We start from the raw sequence: 21,958 nt of genomic DNA on the forward strand, positions 1-21,958 counted from the left end.
TTTTCTCCTAACGTCTAGAACTGAGCAAACTACTAGAAGAAAATTATTCCAAATATTTGCCAATTTTTTACTTTTCAAAAAATCTTGCACTTATTTGGACCATGTTGTTCAAGAATCCAACTAATTTAATTAAAAAAAACGTGATTATATTTTTTTGGATAAAGTATAACTTTTTTTAATTTGTCAAAAATTTAAAAAATACTCCTAAATTTTATTTTATTTTAATTTGTCTTTAAAATTTTCGATTCATATCAAATATATACTTCTAACAACTAATATTTTAAGAAATTTATGATCAATTTAACAATAATTTCACAAGGATAATTGATACATACTTCAGAATGTGACATGAAGATCACAAATATTATTTTGTTTTTATTGATTAATATTGTCAAGTACTATTAGAATGTTTACTTTAATTTCATGTATTTTTATTTTATTTATTTAGTCAGTAAATTAGGCTTTATATTAGTGGATTTAGGTTTTATCTTTAATCTAATATGATGTATATAAATACCTCTTAAATTATTGTAGTAGTTAGACAAAGATTAGAGAAATGAAAAAAGACTCTATTTAGTTTCGTATAAATAAATAAGACTGAATGAGTCTTTCTGTTGTTGCATTAGAAAATTGAATAGAAGGTAAAATGATTTATTCTATTCAATTTTTAATTTATCCCAAAAATAGTGTAAAAAAATAAAATTGAGTGAGTGCTCTTATTGTATAAAGAAATTAGTCAAAAAGTAGAATGATTCTCTTCCATTCAATTTTAATCTATTTTTTTTTTTAATTTAAACATATTTTTTTAACACAAACAACTCAGACACAAATTGTTATTTTTTTTGGGTTTACAAGCCTTGAATTGTTACGATTGACTCATTGAGAAAGAATAAAAAAGCCCATACCCAAAAACCCAAAGGAAAAAAAAACGAAAAAAGAAAACTCTACAAGAACCAAAAATCGTCTTCTACCTTTGGTGACCAACTATGAGTTTTTCGTTTTCTGCATGCTAGCAATTTTCATAGCTTCTTTGCAATTTGCAAATGAAAATGAAAATATTCATGTCAATTAGTTCTTTCATTCTGCCAAAAAGGTACGTGTGGTCAAGATTCAAGACTGATAAAGTGATAAGTTATCTCACACACGGTAGAAAAAAGAAAAACATTAAATTTTGTTCTAACATGTATCAATTATCAAAATTCAAGTTATATTTTACTCGTTTCTTAAATAAATATCAACCGAATTATATATATAAATTGAAATTTTTTTTATATATTTGTGAACTATTACTTAGACATAGTCATAAATAATAATATATGATTCACCACTAATTTAATTGATATAAAAGAAATTTTTTTATTAGTGGTGAAAATATAACAATTTAAAAATACCTAAGAATTTACCTATACATGTGATCCAACTATATAAATAACAATTTAGAGGTTCTTCTTTGCACAAAAAATTATCAAATTCCACCAAGGCCAAAACCATATTAACAAGAGTAATAATAAGGGTAAAATTTGTACAATGTATTAATTTCCTTGGAAGAATCCAAAGATAGTAGCACCCAACAATTTCACTAGATTGTTGAAATTCAAGTCATATACAATATTGGTTCTAGTCTAAAATACAATGAAATGCAACATATGGTTCATTCTAGACCAACTTGTAGTAGCATGTGTTTTCAGAGAGAAGAACCTCATAACCCCTTCCACAAGGGCACCTAAAAATAATTCTTACACACCTATCAGCCCACTCTACACTCACAGCTTCTTCTTCTCCTTTCCAATTATCATTGTCCTGCAACAACAATATACACTTGCTATAATTGAAAATGACAATGAAGGAAGCATTGACCTTAAAAACACTACTAACCATGCTCTTCAATTAGAAGAACAAATCAACAAAAAGCATCATTTCACTGGCCTTAATATAAATCATATTGGTGAATTCACAAAAGATAACACAACACTTTATGCATAGTTTCTTCACATCAAAATCAAATTCAAACCTGAGGTGGGACTTCAGCAACCACACACTCTCCGAATTCTTCTTCTTCTCCTCCTCCTCTAACTTTTCCCTCTTCTTCTTTTTCTTCATTTTCTTTTCCTTCAACTTCTTCTTTTTCTCCTCCTCCTTCTTCTTCTTCCTCCTCCTCGGATTCCAATGCTTTATGGCACAATTGCAGAACCTCTTTAAAGCGTTCCTTCATCTTTTGTACCTTCTACATGCACACCGAAAGCAAGGAAAGAAAAAACAATCTTTTTAGAAAGAACGAAGAAATCCCCATGATTCCATACCCAAAAATTAGAGTAAAAACAGAAACTTTTTTCAAGAAAAAACATGTTCTTGAAATTTACCATTGAAAAATCTGGAGTGGTGGTTTCTTCAGAGCTCAATGAGCGAGACAAGATCTTCGGCGGCGAAGGAGTGACATCAGACACAGTCCTCCTCAGACTCGGCGGCAGTGGTGGCAGCCCGGAACCAGTGCCTGCCGCAGGCGATGATCCGGAAAAACCCTTCGCCGAAGTTGGAGGCTTAGTAGGGTCGGAAACACAGCGGCGGAGAACCGGGTGGCCGTCGGAGCTGTTTCCGGTGAGGGCGGCAATGCTCATCGGAAGCGAAACGGAGGAGAATCCTTGAAGGTCGGGGCTATCTTGATCCCAGAAGTGCCTCTTAGACCTCCGTTCGGCGGAGGAGGTGTCCGGCGAGGGCCGTTTCATTGAATTGGAGCCGGAAGGAGTAGTGGCGCCGCATTGCTGGTTGGGGTGGTGGTGGTGGAACTGGCATACACCACTTGCGGTGGCCGGAGTTGGGACACGAACGGCGGCGGGGTTGTTGTGTTGGAGCAAGGAGAGGTCAATGGGTTGAAGTGAGTCTCTGAGTCGGAGCAACTCGGTGGATATTTGTTGTTCTTGTTCTTGATGATGAAGGTTATGCTCTCCTTCCATTTTTTTTTTCTTGAATCAGTTTCTTGAGCTTTTTCGATCTCTTTCTTCTTCTTCTTCTTTTTATTTTTTTTTTTCTGTTTTTTCTTTCTTTCTTTCTCTCTCTCTCTCTGTGAGAATGAATGAAGGTTTGGTTGTGACAAATATAATAAAGAGGGCGAGGAAGAAAAGCAACGTTGTGAAGGCTTTTAAATCTAACGGTTTTTGGCGGGTTAGTTGGAATATAATTTAGCTCGCTTTTATTTTTTCCATTTTTATTCTTGTATTTAAATTTTAGGTCAATTCTGTACGGTCATTTTTATTTAATTATATACATCTCGCCACTTCATTCCTAATTCCTAATAATAATAATAATAATAATAATAATGATAATAAGAGATAATTGATAAAATGATACTCCTTTTCTTTCAAGATATTTAAATAATATTCTCTTCTTCTTTATTTATAAAATGTATATTACAAAACTAAAATGATATGTACTTTAATTTATTATTTGACCAAAAATACCATTTAATGATAAGTATAATTATGTGTATAATTAATAAAAATTGTGATTGATTTAAACAATAATAATATAAAATAATATTTATTTCTGTAATAATTTTTTATTTTAATATTTTATTTAATAATACAAAATATTTTAACTTGTTTTAAAAATATTTAATTTAAGATTTTATATATTTAATGATTAATTTTAAAATAGTAAAGATAAATAAAATTTTTACATTAGCAATAAATATATTTAATATTATTACTATTATTTGACACTTTTTTAATTTTAATATTGGGAGAAGTATGGAGTATAACCAGCTTATGGGAGTGCATGGGGATTCACCGGCGTGTGATGACTTTGATCAAGCAATCGGACGGTCCGATTTAAGAATGGTAATCGAACGGTCCGATTTAAAGCTTGGCAGGTACACAAATCGGACCGTCCGATTTGTGCACCAGCAAGCCACGCATCAGCCATGCAACCATCCCATTCCCTCCTGCTTGTATAGCCCGAAATCCTCTCATCCCTTTCACCCCTCTCACTTTCGTTCTAACATTCTCCAACCCCACCATCTTCAACCTCCATTGATGATGAAATCCAAGGTTTGAAAAAAAAAATTGGATCACCAGCCTTCAACAATGCCAAGGAGAAGGAGAGTAAAAGACGTCAATCGTCCGAAACTCCACATTACCAATTATCTTGATCATCTTAATTATGTAAGTTTTTATTTTTGAATATTTTGATTTAATTAAAATAATAGTGGTAATATTAGAAGTTAGTAGTGATAAAATATAGTGATAATATTAGAAGTTAGTAGTGATAAAATATAGTGACAGTGTTAGAGATTAGTGTAGTGCTAATGTTTAAATATTTTGATTTAGTTAAGATAATAGTGATAATGTTAGAGATTAGTATAGTACTAATTTTTAAATATTTTGATTTAATTAAGATAATAGTGATAATTGTAACACCTATCACACAAAGCTTTACACCTAGGATGTAAAATAGAGGTTGCGAGGTGCTACGACCTCTAAAATAAAATATATATAGTATAATAATTGAAAGGATTTAATATACAAGGAGTCTTGATGAAAATGTAAAGCAAAAATCACAAAATATAAAGGCGCAACGTTAAGAAAACGTGGTTACTTGCATGCGAAGAAATCTAAAGTCCACTAACATAATTATACAAAAGATAAGAGTAGAAGATCAAGGGTACAAAATAACAAGCTCTTAACTCAGCCTGCGAAGCTAAGGCTGGCCGGAGAATATTTATGTATATATACACATAGCCCCAAGTCCCAAAATGTACATACATAAACCCTAGTTCTCCATAAAACCTCTAAGAGGTACATAAACAAAGCATTCTTATACACAAGAGGAAAAACTATAAATTTATACATAATAATATCAAAATAACAAAAGGAAACCTCACAGTAAACAACTTCGCCGCAGAAACTCCAGATGCCTACCGAGGTGCCTCTCGATCTACATTTGAAAAACGACAACACAGTATGGAATGAGAACCAGAGGTTCTCAGCATGGTAAAGGTGCCACGCACATAAGATATAAGGTCCTGGGAATGCCAGAGGCAATCCTAGAACGCCGACATTCAGATTATAAACTTAAGAATTAAAACTGAAACCATAAATAAGGGTGGTTTTCTAAGGATTCCTAAACTTAACCAAATACTTTAACCTAACCCTCCATCGTCCTCTTTCCTCCAAAACCTCCATCACCAGTATAATCACATAGACAAGCAAGCAGACAATAACAAATACAATTAGGATACAAGTAATGCAAGTAGCACGTGTACAAGTAAGCATATGAAAGTCACACAGGCATTCCCAATTAGAGCATCAACAAGAAATTCAAGCAATATGCTTATGATACATGTCTGTTCTATGGCTGTTGATATCAATTGTCAGTTACTTAGCCAGCCTGACATGTCCTGGTAGCTAACCGTGGACAGTACACCAAATACGGAGCAAGTGGGATAACGCCGCAACCCTTGCATCTTACCTGCGTATCCGAAGCAGGGGATAGCTTCACCCTGCCTCTTACCCAGGTGGCGTATAGCTCTCAACCTGAAGCAAGCGGCGACAGAATTCCACCCTTTCATCTTACCCGAAGTTTCGAACTCTTAACCGGAGCAAGTGGATACACCACTGCATCTTACTCAGCAATCTCGCCTCTTACCTGGAGCAAGTGGTTAACACTACTGCGTCTTATCCGGAGGCACATCACAATCAATTTCAATTTCATTATCATTATAATTTATTTATAATCATCTATAACCAATGCATAATCATCCTTTACAACCATGGCATCACATATACTTCAGTTCTCTACATTTTTCATACATAATTCATCATTTTTCAACCTTGTTTCACCCCCAAGTTACCACTCTTTCCTAGTTCCATCTCATCACTAGGCTTACTAGCAAAATCTAGAACCAAAGAAGTGAAAATAGAGGTTTAGAAGTTTAAAAATAGGTTTAAAATTCAAAAACTAGATTTGCTAAAACAAGGGCCACGCGTACGCGTGAGCGTGAAAAATCTTTGCTCGCGTATGCGTGAATCCCAACCTAAAAGAGTTGGTCACGTCACGAGAAGCTAGACGCGTACGCAAACCCCAGGTCACGCGTACGCGTGGGCCCCCTATACGCGTGGAAGTACGTTTTTCCAAAAGTTTTGTTGAATAAAAAACTACATAATTTAATTTTGGGACCCTATTTCGTTTCCAATCCTTTTTCTTCCATAAACTTCACGGACCCAATTTTCATATAAAATAAATTTAAAATCATTTGGGGGTCCGGAAGCCAAGTTATGCTTCGCCGAAGTTCGGCCAAAAATCAATTTTACATAAAAGCTCCAAACCTTAATTTTTATTAACCCAAACTCAAGTCACACTTCCATTACATATAATTGGCATAGCCACGTACCATTTATTTTACCAAAGTCATTCACAACCTGCTTCAATTAATTGTACATTAATATGTACATAGTTTCATGCCTAATTCTCATGACTTTAGTCACAACATACACCAACATACCACCACAAACTCATGTTCATTCCTTTTCCTACTTTACAAGCACAAATAAGTCATCATTTAACAGCCCAATTCCAACATCAATAGTCAAGTAAAAACTCATCATTTATCATTAAGTACTAATTAATTTACATGCTCATACATTCATTCATATCTTCAAGTCAACTAGGCTAAGTCTTCACAAAACATTATATATTATATACGTGAAACCTAAACCATACCTTGGCCGATTTTCACGTATTACCCAAGACAACCTCGCAAGCCTTCCATACCGAAGTCCAATTCTAGCACTAACCAATTTTCTAACTAAGCTTCCAATAGCTCCAAAGACTTCATATCATACATACATACACACCTAACACAAATATAACACATTTATACCCAAAATTTAATATCCAAAATACCTAATCAATGAATTAACTAGGATTCTAGGATTCTCACCTTACCAACGAAAAATTAGGACAAGACTCGGCAAGTCCACCAAGTTAATTTGATCCTAAACACCGAAATTTAAAAATTTTCAATATCTTTGCACATGAATTTTTGAAACTAAAACTAAGGAAATCGAGAAAGAAAATATGACTTTCTTACCTTACAATGTACCAGACTTTGTAGAGCTCAACGCCACGGACGCATGGCCACAAATGGTGCAGCGAACGGAGCTCGGAGCGAAAAGTTACGTGGATTTAAGTCAATGTCAAGGGTTTGGAACCTTGGAAATGTTCTTCCTCGTCTCTTGCTGGATTCCAGAGTTCTTGCATGCAGAAGAGAGAGAAGTGAGCTGAGGCTAACTTAAGTAAGTGAGTTGGTTAGGTCCACGGGCCCGTTCGGGTTCGGGTTCGGGTTCGGGTTCAGTTCGGTTTGTTCGGCTCAATTTTGGGCCAAATTTTTTGAAATTTGTGTCAAAATTCTTGTTTTGATGAGTTCTATCTTAATTTAATATAATATTTATATTTCTAATTTTTTTATTAAAATTTAATTTATTGACTAATTATTCGCTAATTTTGCAGGATTTACAATAATGTTAGAGATTAGTAATAATATAATAAATTATAGTGATAATGTTAGAGATTAGTGTAGTAATAATAATTAGACGTATGATAATAAATTAATTGTTATCAATTATTTTGTGGTAAATTTTTTTATTAAAATGTGTAGGTATGAATGATAATAAAATAATTAATATTAATTGTTATTAATTGCAGTAATAAAGTTTTTATGATTATACGTGTAATAATAAATTAAATACTATAAGTTGTTATTAATATAGTAATAATTTTTATTAAGATTATAGGTTTGATAATAAATAAATTTAGTAGTATTAATTGTTAGTAATAAATTTATTGTAGTAATAATTTGTATTAAGGTATGACAATAAATAATTATTATGAGTATAATATAGGAGATATAGCAAAATTATTGAACTAATTATTTTTAGGAAAAGTATATGGAACCAAAATGTGACCAGCCAAAAAGTAAACAAAACCGTTTAATTAAAATCACTTTTTGATTAATATGTTTGAAAACCGCTCCTGAGATCACGGAGCACAAATTAAAACTCGATTTTTCATGGAACTCAAACACATTTTGGCTGATTTTTGGTTGATATACTTTTGGTTTCCTAGTTGTTCTCTTATTTTTATTATGAGTGTAATATAGATATTTAATAAATGATTAATGATTTATTATTGTGTGTTGTTAGAGTAGAATAGAATAGTTACTTGAGATGGTTTGTTATGTTAGAAGTATAAATTTTAAAATTGTTTTAATATAATAATGGTTGAAAATGACATAATTAATGTATTATTATTATTATTATTATTATTATTATTATTATTATTATTATTATTATTATTATTATTATTATTATTATTATTATTATTATTATTATTATTATTATTTCTATACAAATTTAATTTGTTAATTAAAGAAGGTTACATTTGTTTAATGTGGTATATGGCTATGTTTTGTAGGGTTCACGGATGTTGCAATGTGACCACTACATGCCGTCGGATCCGTACAATCCAATAGTGGAGGGGCATTTACGGGACATCGGCTTTTATCACGTTTCACATATTGGAGTTGTCCAATATCAGTCGGCATTGGTTAATGCTTTGATCGAGAGATGGCGCCTTGAGACTCACATATTCCATTTTTCAATTGGTGAGTGTGCTGTGACGCTGGAGGACGCGGCGATAATTCTTGGTCTTCCGATGAATGATCTGCCAGTTACAGGACCGACACTCAGTAGTTATGAGGCGTTAGAGGCTGAATGCTTAAATCAGTTTGGTGTTGCACCTAGGAAGGCGGACTTTAGAGGAAGTTTCATCAAGTTGACATGGTTTCGAGGATTGAAGGATCGTTTAGTGTTGGCTGATGATATTCACATTCAGAGGTACGTGAAGTGTCACATAATGTTATTGTTTGGGACCGTTATGTTTAGAGATAAGTCTGGGGCAACGGTGCACTGGAAGTTTCTACCGTTATTCTGTAATTTTACTAAGATCATACAGTTTAGTTGGGGATCGGCATGCCTATCACACCTGTATAGAGCGTTGTATAGGGCAACTCGTGTCGACTGTAAGGAGATTGATGGTGCACTGACACTTTTACTTACCTGGGCTTGGAACCGTCTACCATTTCTTGCGCCGATTCCTGGCAATTCTCGACTCTTTCCGATTACAAATAGGTAAATTTAATTACTATATGCTTTGAAAAAGTGTAGCACGCTGTTTTTTAAATTTGATTGATAAAAGTTAATTAACAAATTGTCTGATGTCAAGTGGCGTAACTGGGAGCGTGCTGATCGGCCCTAAAGATATCGTAGTCTTGCTCACTTTAGGAGAGCATTGAATGATCTGCAAGAAGGACAGTAAAAACAACGTTCAGTATAATAACTGGGTTAAAGAATAACTGTAATAGTAACTATCATACCGATATTGAAGATAAGCTTCTGTAGATACGGAGCCTTGAACTTCCTCAAGAAGTTGGATTCTATGTGTCTGATACAAAACATGTAGAATGCTCTGGGAGGAGACCAAGCTCCGTTACTATGAGTAATAGCTAACTTGATGGAATTGTGCCGATCGGAGATAAGGCTCACACCATCACGTGTCACAACATGTTGTCGCAAGTTACTAAGAAAAAACTGCCAAACCTCAGATATCACTTCCTCAGTTTTGGGTTGGGTATATATATAAACCTAAATCGGACCGTCCAACCACTTTCTTCATGATTCAAATTTTTTTGACCACTCAAATCGGACAGTCCGATTAGTGGAAAGGCCCGCAAAAAAAATTAGAAACACAGAAATCAATGGGTCCGATTTCATTGTCCAGCCAAATTTTTGTCTTCAAGCTTTGAAATCGGTTGGTCCGATTTCTTTGCAAACAGACATCCTTCAACTACAAATCGAACGGTCCGATTTGTACCCTCTCAACTGCAAAAAATCGGACAGTCCAATTTTTTTCATCACATAATTGCCGTCACAACTGTGTAAAACTCCCCTAAATTCCATAACCCTACGTTACACCAAATTTGGTCTTATATGCAAAAAAAAAAAAAAATTAGCCATTATTTGAATCAATCAAACAACCAATACTAATTTATGTATACTTATAATGATTATAAAAAAAACATTTTTAATAAAATAAACTAAATTATATGTTTTTAGTTTTATAAGAAAATAACAAATATATATTATAAACAAATAATAAGATAATCAAATTTAAAATATCTGACAGAAGAAAAAGTGTCTTCAAATAATAATAATAAGGGTTAAGTACTTTTTTCATCCCTAAAGTTTGGGGTGAAAATCAAATTCGTCCCTGATCTTTTTTTGTTATTAAAATCATCTTCAAAGTTACAAAACGTTATAAAATAATCTTTTTGTCTTAAACAATATTTTTTAGACTATTTTGCCCTCACTACCAGGGACGAATCTAGAAATATTATTCTGGAGGGGCCAATAATATATGTAATATTAAAAAATTATACAAAAAATTATATAATGTAAAATGTATTACAAAAATATATTGATAGAGAATATATTTTAAAGTATAAAAAATATGTATGTACTTTTTATTAACGAAATGGTCGATTCTTCGAATCATAAAATTTATCGATAATAGAATCTGTGTCAAATTTTTCAGTAATTTTCTTTTCAATATAATTAAAAGACAATTAGCAAAAAATTAACCTTTTATTTTGTTTATGAGTTATTCTTCACAATATTCATGGCTAAAAAAGATCTCTCAATTGTAATAGTTGAAACTGAGAGAATTAATACCAAATGAATCAAGAAGGACGCTCACAAGAAAAAAATTCACTTTATAAGATTTGAAAATTTTTATTTAATTAAAAAATATTAGTAATAATATATTTTTAGATTTTTTAATATTGTTACTTTTTTTAGATATTAGAAATCATTAATATTTAGGTTAGGCTGGACTTTTATTTATATTAGAGTAAATATTAAATAAATTTAAAAAATTAAATCATACTTAATAACTTATTACTATTAATTTTTTATAAAAAAATTGGGGGGTCGAGGCCTCCACTCGCCCCCGTATGTCCGTTCTTTTAGACTTGTGATTGTTGCTGTTGTTGGATTTTTTATTTATTTTGTGATTGTTGCTGGCTTGTTGATGTGGTTAGGTGTTAGTGATGAGGGAGAGCAGGAGTCTGGGAGAAAAAGAGAGAGTAAGAGGCTCAGTGATAATGAAGAAGGGGTTGGGGATTAGTGGTGACAGGGACGGACATACGGGGGCGAGTGGAGGCCTCACCCCCAACTTTTAAAAAAATTAATAGTAATAAGTTATTAAGTATGATTTAAGTTTTTTTAAAATTTATTTAGTATTTAGTCTAATATAAATAAAAATCTAGCCTAACCTAAATATTAATGATTTATAATATCTAAAAAAAGTAACAATATTAAAAAAATCTGAAAATATATTATTACTAATATTTTTTAATTAAATAAAATTTTTCAAATCTTATAAAGTGGATTTTTTTTCTTCTTGTGAGCGTCCTTCTTGATTCATTTGGTATTAATTCTCTCAGTTTCAACTATTACAACAGAGAGATTTTCTTTAGCCATGAATATTGTAAAGAATAACTCATAAACAAAATGAAAGGTTAATTTCTTGTTAATTGTTTTTAATTATATTGAAAAGAAAATTGCTGAAAATTTTGACACAGATTCAGTTATCGATAAATTTTATGATACGAAGAATCAACCACTTCGTTAATAAAAAGTACATACATATTTTTTGTACTTTAAAATATATTCTCTATCGATATATTTTTGTAATACATTTTACATTATATAATTTTTTGTATAATTTTTTAATATTATATATATTATTCGCCCCTCCAGAATAATATTTCTGGATCCGTTCCTGAGTCTAACCAAAATGATATAGAAGAAAGAAAATTAGAAAAAATAAAAGAATGAAGAACAAATTGAAATCTAGGAAATCAAGTAAAAGGAAGAAAAAATGGAGGAAACATTTGGCTAAAATCCAAGAAATAAAACACAGAGGTATTGCAATAACAACAAACCATAAAACACAATGTTTTTTTTTTGTATTTTGTACCATTCAAACCAAAAACACAATATTTTTCTTTGTAACAACAAAAGACAGAAGACAGTAGAAGTCGATGGAGCACTTTTCTTCGAAACAAACCCCAAAATATCCAACACGCACTTTCCCTCACGCATGGAGCAATAAAGCTGATGACTTTACTCTTGTCAAAGACCTTTTAGAAGCAACCAGATCTGATGCTTAATACGTTTGCCTTTGAAGAAGTAGAACAGAGAGAATCAAAACACAAAAAGGGAGAGAGAGAGAGAGAGAGGAATCGAAGAAGGAGAAGAGGTTGAGCAAGACCATCGTTGTCGTTGTCGAACTGAGGAGAAGGGAACAACGAGAGAGAGAGGCCAAGTTTGAAGGGGAAGTTTGGATCTGAGTTTCGGCTTTCTTTGAGATGTTATTAAAACCGTACCATCAGAGGCCAAAGTCTTCAATGACGACAATAAGCGCGACGAAATTGACGGGCCTTGGCGGCGGCGGCGATGAGCTTAGAAAACGAGAGAGAAAGAGAGAGAGAGGGGTAGGTGAGACCAGAGATCTTGATGCTGAGCTCCTCAATGTTCTCCGGTACGGCGACGACGGCTAGGGGGTGGAAGTGAATGGGATGGTGGGAGAGTGAGTTGTGGTTGTTGTGAAAAGCAATGTTCTGAAAACCGGACCGGACCGGCCGGTTCGACCGGTTTAACCGCGAACCGGCGCTGCAAGCGGTCCGGTCCTTATCTGAAAACCGCGAAGAGAAGAACCGTTTAGGAACCGGCAAACTGGTCAAAAACCAGCCGGTTGGACCGAACCGGTGACCGGCCGGTTACGCAGCTTACGCTAAACGACGCCGTTTTACGTTTAAAAAAAAAAAAAACAAACCCGACCCGACCCGCCCGTGGAGCACCCCACCCCCTTTCTTCCCCCGAGCCCCGACCCCATTCATTCATCAATCATCATCTGAATCATCTCCAATGGAGAAGAAGAACCCTAGCGGCGCTGCCTGAACCATAGCCCCCTGTCGCCATCCTTCGCCCCCGTGGTGTTGCCATCCTCAGCTCTAGCAACCCTCCAATCTCCATCGTCGCCTGGTTCCTGCCCAGTAGCCCTCAAACTCGATTGTCTTCATCTTCTCAAGTCTCAAGACCAGCAGCAGTAGCCTCTCATCGGCGGTCCTTAACAATCAACACCGGTAGCCCTCCATTGACCCCAGGTGAGTGACTCGTCCTCTGCTCATTTCTCTTTGTCCTTCGCCTCTGCTCATGTTCTTCCATCGATGTGAACTGTTCAATTTCTGTGCACTTAGACCTCGGTTTAATTTTCTGTGAACTGAACTGAACTTAGACCTCTGCTCATGTTCTCTTTCTCTTTGTCCTCAATGTGAACTGAACTTAGACAGTTAGACCTCGGCTTAATTTTCTGATTTCAATTTCTGATTTCAATTCCTGTGAACTTGCTCTTTGTGAACTGTGCATTTTCTGTGAACTTCGTTCCTCTGCTCAATATCTATTTGACTGTTTGTTGGTTAGCAATTAGCATAAGAAATTAATAATCTGAAAAGTAAGTGGCTGTGTTTGGTCAATTTGTATTTGGTCCTCTGCTCAATTTCTGCTCTATTTTGTAGCTTAATTCCTCTCTGTTGCACAATTTCTATTTGTTGGTCAATTTGTGTTTGGTCCTCGGCTCAATTTCTGTTTGCTGCTGAGCATAAAAAATAAAAAATATGAATGTTAAGCTGGCTGGTCTTCTATTTTCAGCTCAACTTCATTTGTGAACTTTTCAATTTCTGTGAACTTGCTCTGTGCATTTTCTGATTTCAATTTCTGATTTCAATTCCTGTGAACTTGTTCTTTGTGAACTGTGCATTTTCTGTGAACTTCGTTCCTCTGCTCAATTTCTATTTGACTGTTTGTTGGTTAGCAATTAGCATAAGAAATTAATAATCTGAAAAGTAAGTGGCTGTGTTTGGTCAATTTGTGTTTGGTCAATTTCTATTTTATACATGTTTTATTAATTTCAGTTATGGAAGATAGTATTAACCAAGAAGCAACTGCTGATAACAATGCTTCTGTGAATAATAACATGCCTGCCGATACTCCTATTCCGAATGATGCTGCTAACGATAGTCATTCACAAGGTTCTTCTAACCTTAGGGGAAAAACAGATTTAGCTTGGAAATATGTTGCTCTACAACACGTGAATGGAAAACCACAATATCAATGTTTATTTTGTCTACAAGGTTTCAATGGAGGTGGAATTCACAGGATGAAGAAACATCTAGCAAAGATGACTGGAGACGTGAAAAAATGTCCTAAAGTTCCATATGATGTGGAAAAACAGATGGAAAGTTTGTTGAAAGATATTCAGGCCAGCAAAAAGAAAAGAAAAGAAAGTTTTGGTGAAGAGGGTGGTGATGAGGCAATAGCTCAAGAAGAACAGGAACAGCAGCGTACCTCGAGTCAGCAAGGAGTTGGAGGCGATCCAAAGAAAAAAGCCAAAGTCATTCCTCCTATGTTTGCACCAAGAACAACTCCAGGAGCTCAACCAAGTATTAAAAGTGTTATGCAAAACAAAGAGGCGATACACGAGGTTGATAAACGATTTGCTCGGTGGCTTTTGGATTGTAAAATTCCATTTAATGCTGTGATGTCGCCATATTTCCAAGATATGTTGGATGGTGTTGCTGGTATTGGACCTGGTTATAAGGGGCCTTCTTATGATAAGTTAAGGGTTCATTTGTTGGCTGATCTTAAAAGAGAAAGTCAAATGCTAGTTGATAGTTATAGGAGTGTATGGAAGGAAACTGGATGTACCCTCATGGCTGATGGTTGGACAGATCAAAGACAAAGAACGTTAATCAATTTCTTGGTGTATTGTTCTAAAGGTTTGTGCTTTCTGAAATCAGTAGATGCTTCCAGTATGGTAAAAAATGCTTCACACTTGTGTACTTTATTTTCTGAGGTGATTGAATGGATTGGCCCAAATAATATTGTGCATGTTGTGACTGACAATGCGGCCAATTATGTTGCTGTTGGTAGGCTTATCAATAGAAAATATGATAATATCTATTGGTCACCATGTGCTGCTTATTGCCTTAATCTTATTTTAAAAGATATAAGCAGCATGGCGCATATTTCTAACCTTGCAATTCGTGCTTCAAAGATCACAGTATTTGTGTACAATCATATGGTTTTCTTATCTTGGCTAAGAGAAAGACCTAAGTGGAGAGAAATTGTACGTCCTGGTGCAACCCGGTTTGCAACTGTGTTTATTACATTGAAGAGCATCTTTGACCGTAAAAAGGAGTTGCAACAATTGGTTGTAGATTCAATTTTCACTGATCACAAATTAGGAAGGAGTGCTACTGGTAGAGCTGTGAATGCTATTATTCTGGATGCCAAATTTTGGGACGATTGCTTTACTGTATGTAAACTTGTGAGCCCTCTGATTTACTTGCTGAGGGTTGTTGATGCTGATGACCCCCCATCTTTGGGGTATGTTTATGAAGGAATGCTAAGGGCAAAAGATGCAATTAAGGAGATGTTTAGGCAATCCAAGACTGCATATCAGCCGTACACAGATATTATCAACTCAAGATGGGACAAGCATTTGAAGAAAGATCTTCATGCGGCAGCTTACTTCCTGAATCCTAAATTCTTTTTTAATGAAAATTATAAAGAAGCACCTGATGTTATGCGAGGTTTGCTTGATCTTGTTACCTTGTATTGCAAGTGTAACAATTTGGATTCAGTTCATGCAATGAAAGAAATACATTTATATAGAGATCGGAAGGAAAGTTTTGATAGACAAGAAGTTATTCCAGCTGCATCTGAACTTAAGCCTGGTAAGAATATGGTTGAATATTTGTTTTAACTTGTTTTATGCTCCTATGTTCTTAATTAATATCTTATAATATGTTATGGTTTTATAATTGGTAGATGAATGGTGGAGGTTATTCGGAGGCTCTGCTCCATGTCTACAAAAGATAGCTGTTCGCATTCTTAGCCAAGCATCTGCTTCTTCTGGGTGTGAGAGAAATTGGAGCCTTTTTGACCAGATTCATACAAAAAGAAGAAATAGATTGGAGCATGATAGACTGAATGACATTGTTTATGTTACCTATAATTTGCGTCTTAAATCCAGGTAATATATGTTTCATGAAATACTATATTGTTTCATTTGTAATCTTTATCATAATAAATTTGTAAATTATTAAATCTCCATATATTGTATTTAACTTGTTAGGAAGGAAAAAGAAAAAAGAAAGCAAAAGACACAACATGATCCAATTGATTATGAAAGTATCAGTCAAGTTGACTTCTGGGTGACTGAAGAGGTTGTAGAGAAAGAGCCTGATCTTCCTAGTAATGTGGATGACTTATTGCGTGAGTATAGTATATTTAGTTTCTAATGATTTATTAGAATGTTGCTAGTTTATAATATAATGATAACATTTCTATTTTATTAGGTGAAATTGATGCTGATTTATATCAAAGTGGCGGTGGTAGTAGTGGTCTTTATGCTGCATCTCTTTCTTCTGCTGATCAGGGTGGGAATGATGGTGAAGATCATCCCACCGAAGCAGATTTGCAACAAGTTCTTGCGGATTTTGATAATTGATAAACCATGATGTTGGGATTTAATATTTACATATGCTTTTATTACTATTTAACTTTTGAGTTTGGATTTTGATAAGATCATATGTATTTGGTTGATGATATTTTATGTAGTGTTTTTAATTTTGAAGATATTTTAAAATTTGTATCAGACTATAATTATATTTTAGGATGTGTATTTATAATTTATTTATTATTCTACTCTAAAACGGTTTTTCCGGTTGAACTATCGGTTGAACCGGTTAGACCAGTAAACCAGTAAACCAGTGACTAGAACGGTTTGATGACCGGTCCGGTTTTCTGAACCTTGGTGAAAAGAGAAATAGAGGAAAGGTTTGGTGAAATTGAAGGGTTTCTGAAGATGAAGAAGAATTTAAGACTAAGAATATTTTAGTCAAAAAAATAATAAAGGATGATTTTATAAAATTTTGTAATTTTCAAAATAATTTTAATAACAAAAAAAATCAAAGACAAATTTAATTTTTACAACCTTGTAAACGAAAGAAGTACTTAACTCATTGTAAATTATTTCATATTATTAAATTATTTTAGTATATAATGGGTTTTGAGGCAAGTCAAACTTAGATATGTGTATGTATGTATCTAATATCTACGTATGGAGATCCACAACCACAACCACAGGAAGATTATCTCACATGTCACGCTTTTGGACTCCATGCTAACTAGTTAACTTGGATTCAACCTGGTCCCATGTCACACCATTTTTTCTTTTCAAACAACGCAGCTACAAAGTATTCATTTCTGTAGTAATTAAAATTTAAACTACGCGAACAAATGTTTTAAAATTATTTCCATGTTAAAATTTGTTTAACAAAATTAATATGTATTATTGTAGGTTTAAAATAGTAAGAGAAATTATCTTAAATACCATACATATCATAATTAATTAATTAATTAAAGGTATTATATAGAAGAAGTCACTGATTTAAATTCAATATAAAATTGTTATTTATTATAACAGTAATGTTATTGTTAATTAACTATAACTTGTTCAGTTTTTATGAATTTTTTAATTGAATACTAGAAATTTAGAGTTTTATTTTCCTTTTAATTTTGTTATATTTGTTTACCCAAAAACAATTTATTTCCAATAAAAAAACTGGGTTTCAGACTCGTTGACGTTTTTTTTGTTTGTTGTTACCGTGCCGTACTTTTCTTTTCTTCAACAATGCGTTCATTAATCATTTCGGTGTTTGTCACTCTAAATCCAGAAACGTTCTCTCTCCTCTTCTCCATTCACTATGGGAACTGGTGGTGGCGCACCTTCCTCCTCCTCCGCCTCTTCCGGCTGGTCCGGTTTCTGGTCGTCGGCGCTCCGATCAAAGCGCCTCGTCTCTCCGGCGGAGAAGGCGGCCGCTGAAAGCAACGGCCGGGGTCTCTCCCGCCGCCTTGGAGTCCTCGACCTAGTCCTCCTCGGGATCGGTGCTTCCATCGGCGCCGGTATCTTCGTCGTCACCGGCACCGTCGCCCGTGACGCTGGACCCGGTATGCCTTCCAATTTTAATTTTTATTATTTATTTGATGTAGCTGAGCTTGTTGCTTTCTTATGAAACGCTAAAAAATTGAAACAATAGCTGTTTGAAATTTCATCTAGCTTTTAGTGATTACTATTACTATGGCACACACCTATTTATGAAGTTCACTTGACAATAATTTGATTTGAGCTGTGATAGATTCATCCTAAGTTTTTTATTTGTGTTTATTGTTGCAAACATGCAAGACAAAGTTCCATAATACAATGTTTATCAATTATCATTTTAGAGGCTTGGTGCATTCATCAACTGTATCCGGATACTGTTTGTATCTAGATACATTTAGTTATGAATGTTCTAAAATTCCAAAGCTGACAGATATTGCGAATTAGGAGGAGTAGCACTTCTTTTTGGGGATTGGGAGGGTATATTGGAGGTTCAAGTTCTAGGGTAGGGGGAGGAGGATTGGCGGTGTAGCTTAGCATTGGTCTTTGAATATCATAATATTTGGAAGTGAGGCCTGGTCTTGGATGTAAGGTTTATCTTGTAGTGGCCTTATTCAATGTTTGCTTTTGTAATGCAGGAGTAACAATCAGTTTTATACTTGCCGGAGCATCATGTGTTGTAAATGCACTCTGTTATGCCGAGCTAGCTTCTCGTTTCCCTGCTGTTGTCGGAGGAGCGTATCTATACACATACACGGCTTTTAATGAGATCACTGCTTTCCTTGTTTTTGCACAATTAATGCTTGACTATCATATTGGAGCAGCTAGCATAGCAAGAAGCCTGGCAAGCTATGTGGTGTCAATTCTAGAGCTCTTCCCTGTGTTGAAAGATAACATTCCAGACTGGATTGGACATGGTCAGGACATTGGGGAAGTTCTGTCCATCAATGTCTTGGCTCCAATTCTCCTAATTCTTCTCACTCTGATTCTTTGCTGGGGTGTTGGAGAATCATCGGCTGTGAATGCATTCATGACAGTGACCAAGGTTCCTTTCCATCTTACCAGTTACCACATTATATATTAAGCCGTGTTAATCTTTGGGTTAGAATGAGAAGAGAATCAGAAATTATTTACTGTTTGTTGCAGATAGTCATTGTTATAGTTGTCGTTCTTGTTGGAGCTTTTGAGGTTGATGTTTCCAACTGGTCTCCCTTTGCTCCGAATGGCATAAAAAGCATATTTACTGGAGCTACTGTAGTCTTCTTTGCTTATGTTGGATTTGATGCAGTTGCCAATTCTGCCGAAGAATCTAAGAGACCGCAGGTATTTTATCTTGCGACTTGAAAATTGCTCCAGTGAGTTGTGAATTTGCTAGATGTCATATCTTTTACCGGATGTAGAGGCATTAGATAGTATGTATTTGATTTTGTTTTAAATAGTTACTGCCACTGTTGCTTTAATGCTTTATTACTACTATGACTAATACGAATAATCATTGATATCATCATTGCCAATAAGAACAGGTCATTTTGTAAATGTGCTTGTACTGCTGTATATCTGTGTAACAAAGCTACTATCACAGAATAATATATGCATCTGTTGCAACTAATTGAAAGTCTTGTATTCCATTCAAAGTTTTTCTCCTCTTCTATTCTCATAAATCAATTCACCAACTATCTTTTTATCTTTGTGATATTTCAGCGGGATTTGCCAATAGGCATAATTGGAAGCCTCTTAGTTTGTATTGCATTGTATATTGGAGTATGCTTAGTTATTACGGGGATGGTCCCATACATGTATCTTGGAGAAGATGCTCCTTTGGCTGAAGCTTTTACATCTAAAGGATTAAAATTTGTCTCTGTTCTGATTAGTGTTGGTGCCATTGCTGGACTTACAACAACACTCCTTGTTGGTCTCTACGTTCAGGTGAATCACTTTTGAATTATGATGTAGCTGATTGAAGTGCTTTGAGGCAAGTGCTAATGTAAGTGATTGGATGTTTTTGATGAGCAGTCTCGGTTGTATCTCGGGCTTGGCAGGGATGGTTTACTACCCTCGATATTTGCCAGAGTTAACTCCAAACGGCACACTCCTATTCATTCACAGGTCTGGGTTGGATGTGTTGCCAGTGTTTTGGCTGGACTATTGAACGTAACAATGCTTTCACACATTCTCTCTGTTGGTACACTGGTAAGTGTTTCTAATTTGTTGGTCCTGAGAGTGTGAACCAAATCAGTGTATGAATGTTTTGTTAAAGGAAATTTCTTTGGTACAAAGTGAAGTTGGGTAAAGAGGGAATATTGTAATTGAATTTGTGAGAAGAGTGCTATTTTTTTTATTTTTTTCTCCTCCATCGTTAAAAAAACAATTTGCACTCTTCATTGAAAGTTGCTTTGCACCATAGCAACACTTTGTTAAATTGTTACTTATGTCTATAACTAAGGAAAAGTGGAATTTTGCTCAGTGGTCTATGCTAGTTAATACAGTTCATCCCATATTTTCTCTTATTTCAGACTGGCTATTCAGTTGTCTCGGCATGTGTTGTAGTACTTCGCTGGAAAGATAGGACAAATAGTCAATTATCAACTTCAGCTAAGCAGGAGGGTGTAATTTGCCTCGTTGCTATTGCCGCTTGTGGATTTGCTACTGGGCTCTTATTCCGTTATGATGCCTCACCTATTTTTATGATTCTAGCTATACTTGTTGCAGTAGGTGCTTCTGCTGCTCTTCTTATCCGCCAGGTGCTTGTTCTTTTGGAATATTATATTTTATTAATAGTCAGAGACAGTGTTTCGATAAAATTTTATTTTAGTTGTTGGGGGAAAGGAACCTGGAATTATGTGTTGTGTTGTTTCCTGCAAATACAACGAAGTTACAACATAATTTCAGTGGAATGAGTCAAACTCACCAAAAAGAAAAAGCAATGTAACAGTCATGAGTTATACTTCTTGGTCTTCATAACATTAGAAATTGTGAAATTCACTAATGTGTTTGTTGTATTTAGATGTTCTGTTTTTCCTCCCATTAATTCTGTTTTGCTCCATTGTTTTCTATCCCAGGCTTATTCAGATGCGCCAGGATTTTCTTGCCCTGGAGTTCCCCTTCTGCCATGCCTTTGCATCTTTTTTAATATATTCTTATTTGCTCAGGTATGCCTCATGAAACCATGATGTTTCTGAAAAGTCAGTAAAATTAAAATATTACCTCTGTGAAAAGGTTATAGTTGATTATTTTATGTAGTAAAAGTGGCATATAATTGATGCATTTCTTCCATTTACAGTTACATCATGAAGCGTGGGTGAGATTTGTGGTTCTAAGTCTTGTCATGGTTGGTGTTTATGCCATCTATGGCCAGTATCATGCTGATCCCAATGCAGCAGATACCATCATGTATCACCGGGCACCAGAGGATGAAGCTCAATGAGTCTTAGGAGAACTTTGGGTTGGGGCTAATGTTGTATCTATCACTTTCTTTGACTTTTTCCCTCTTGGGATAGATTCTTGGGTGCTCCCAAAAAAACAAAAAAATTTATGGTCCGATCCATTTAGTGTTCGACACTTAGTTTTATAGGTCATTATTGTCTGCAATCATAAGTAGATTTTTTTTTGCAATTGGTGAAGTGTCGAACATGTAACAGAGTGGAGCACCAACTATTTCTTTCTTTTGACTGGGGACGTAACCAATGAATGTAGCAAATCATGAAAGGAATGCCCACTTTATATAAATGATGAATATGTGGGTAAAGTTTGTAATAAGAATCTTCAATGTATAAGGTGCATTTCTAGTCTTCTACTAGTGTTATAATTCAGTCAATGTAACAGTTAGAAAGATTACTCA

The 21,958-nt window shown here is 34.6% G+C and overlaps 3 protein-coding genes across 3 annotated transcripts; 2 read left to right on the forward strand and 1 right to left on the reverse strand.

The window, feature by feature from the left end:
- Nucleotides 1-1,656: 1,656 nt before the first annotated feature.
- Nucleotides 1,657-2,951, reverse strand: LOC107637244 (uncharacterized). Its single transcript, XM_088485069.1, has 3 exons — nucleotides 2,361-2,951; nucleotides 2,093-2,224; nucleotides 1,657-1,800 (listed from the first exon to the last, which is right to left on the reverse strand). The coding sequence occupies exons 1-3, from the start codon at nucleotides 2,949-2,951 to the stop codon at nucleotides 1,657-1,659; spliced, it is 867 nt and encodes a 288-aa protein (XP_088341195.1).
- Nucleotides 2,952-12,520: 9,569 nt separating this feature from the next.
- LOC107637246 (uncharacterized) lies at nucleotides 12,521-16,791 on the forward strand. The gene is made up of 6 exons (XM_088485070.1): nucleotides 12,521-12,654; nucleotides 13,125-13,279; nucleotides 14,087-15,910; nucleotides 16,005-16,209; nucleotides 16,312-16,451; nucleotides 16,535-16,791. The coding sequence occupies exons 1-6, from the start codon at nucleotides 12,521-12,523 to the stop codon at nucleotides 16,684-16,686; spliced, it is 2,610 nt and encodes an 869-aa protein (XP_088341196.1). The 3' UTR covers nucleotides 16,687-16,791.
- Nucleotides 16,792-17,777: 986 nt separating this feature from the next.
- CAT9 (cationic amino acid transporter 9) lies at nucleotides 17,778-21,958 on the forward strand. Its single transcript, XM_016338700.3, has 8 exons — nucleotides 17,778-18,188; nucleotides 18,759-19,165; nucleotides 19,267-19,443; nucleotides 19,822-20,046; nucleotides 20,134-20,310; nucleotides 20,634-20,861; nucleotides 21,180-21,269; nucleotides 21,401-21,958. Exons 1-8 carry the CDS (start codon nucleotides 17,945-17,947, stop codon nucleotides 21,542-21,544), a joined length of 1,692 nt encoding a protein of 563 aa, XP_016194186.1. The 5' UTR covers nucleotides 17,778-17,944; the 3' UTR covers nucleotides 21,545-21,958.

This window comes from Arachis ipaensis, chromosome B4 (genome assembly GCF_059453495.1).
Source record: "Arachis ipaensis isolate K30076 ecotype BB chromosome B4, ASM5945349v1, whole genome shotgun sequence".
NCBI classification, from domain to species: Eukaryota; Viridiplantae; Streptophyta; class Magnoliopsida; order Fabales; family Fabaceae; genus Arachis; species Arachis ipaensis.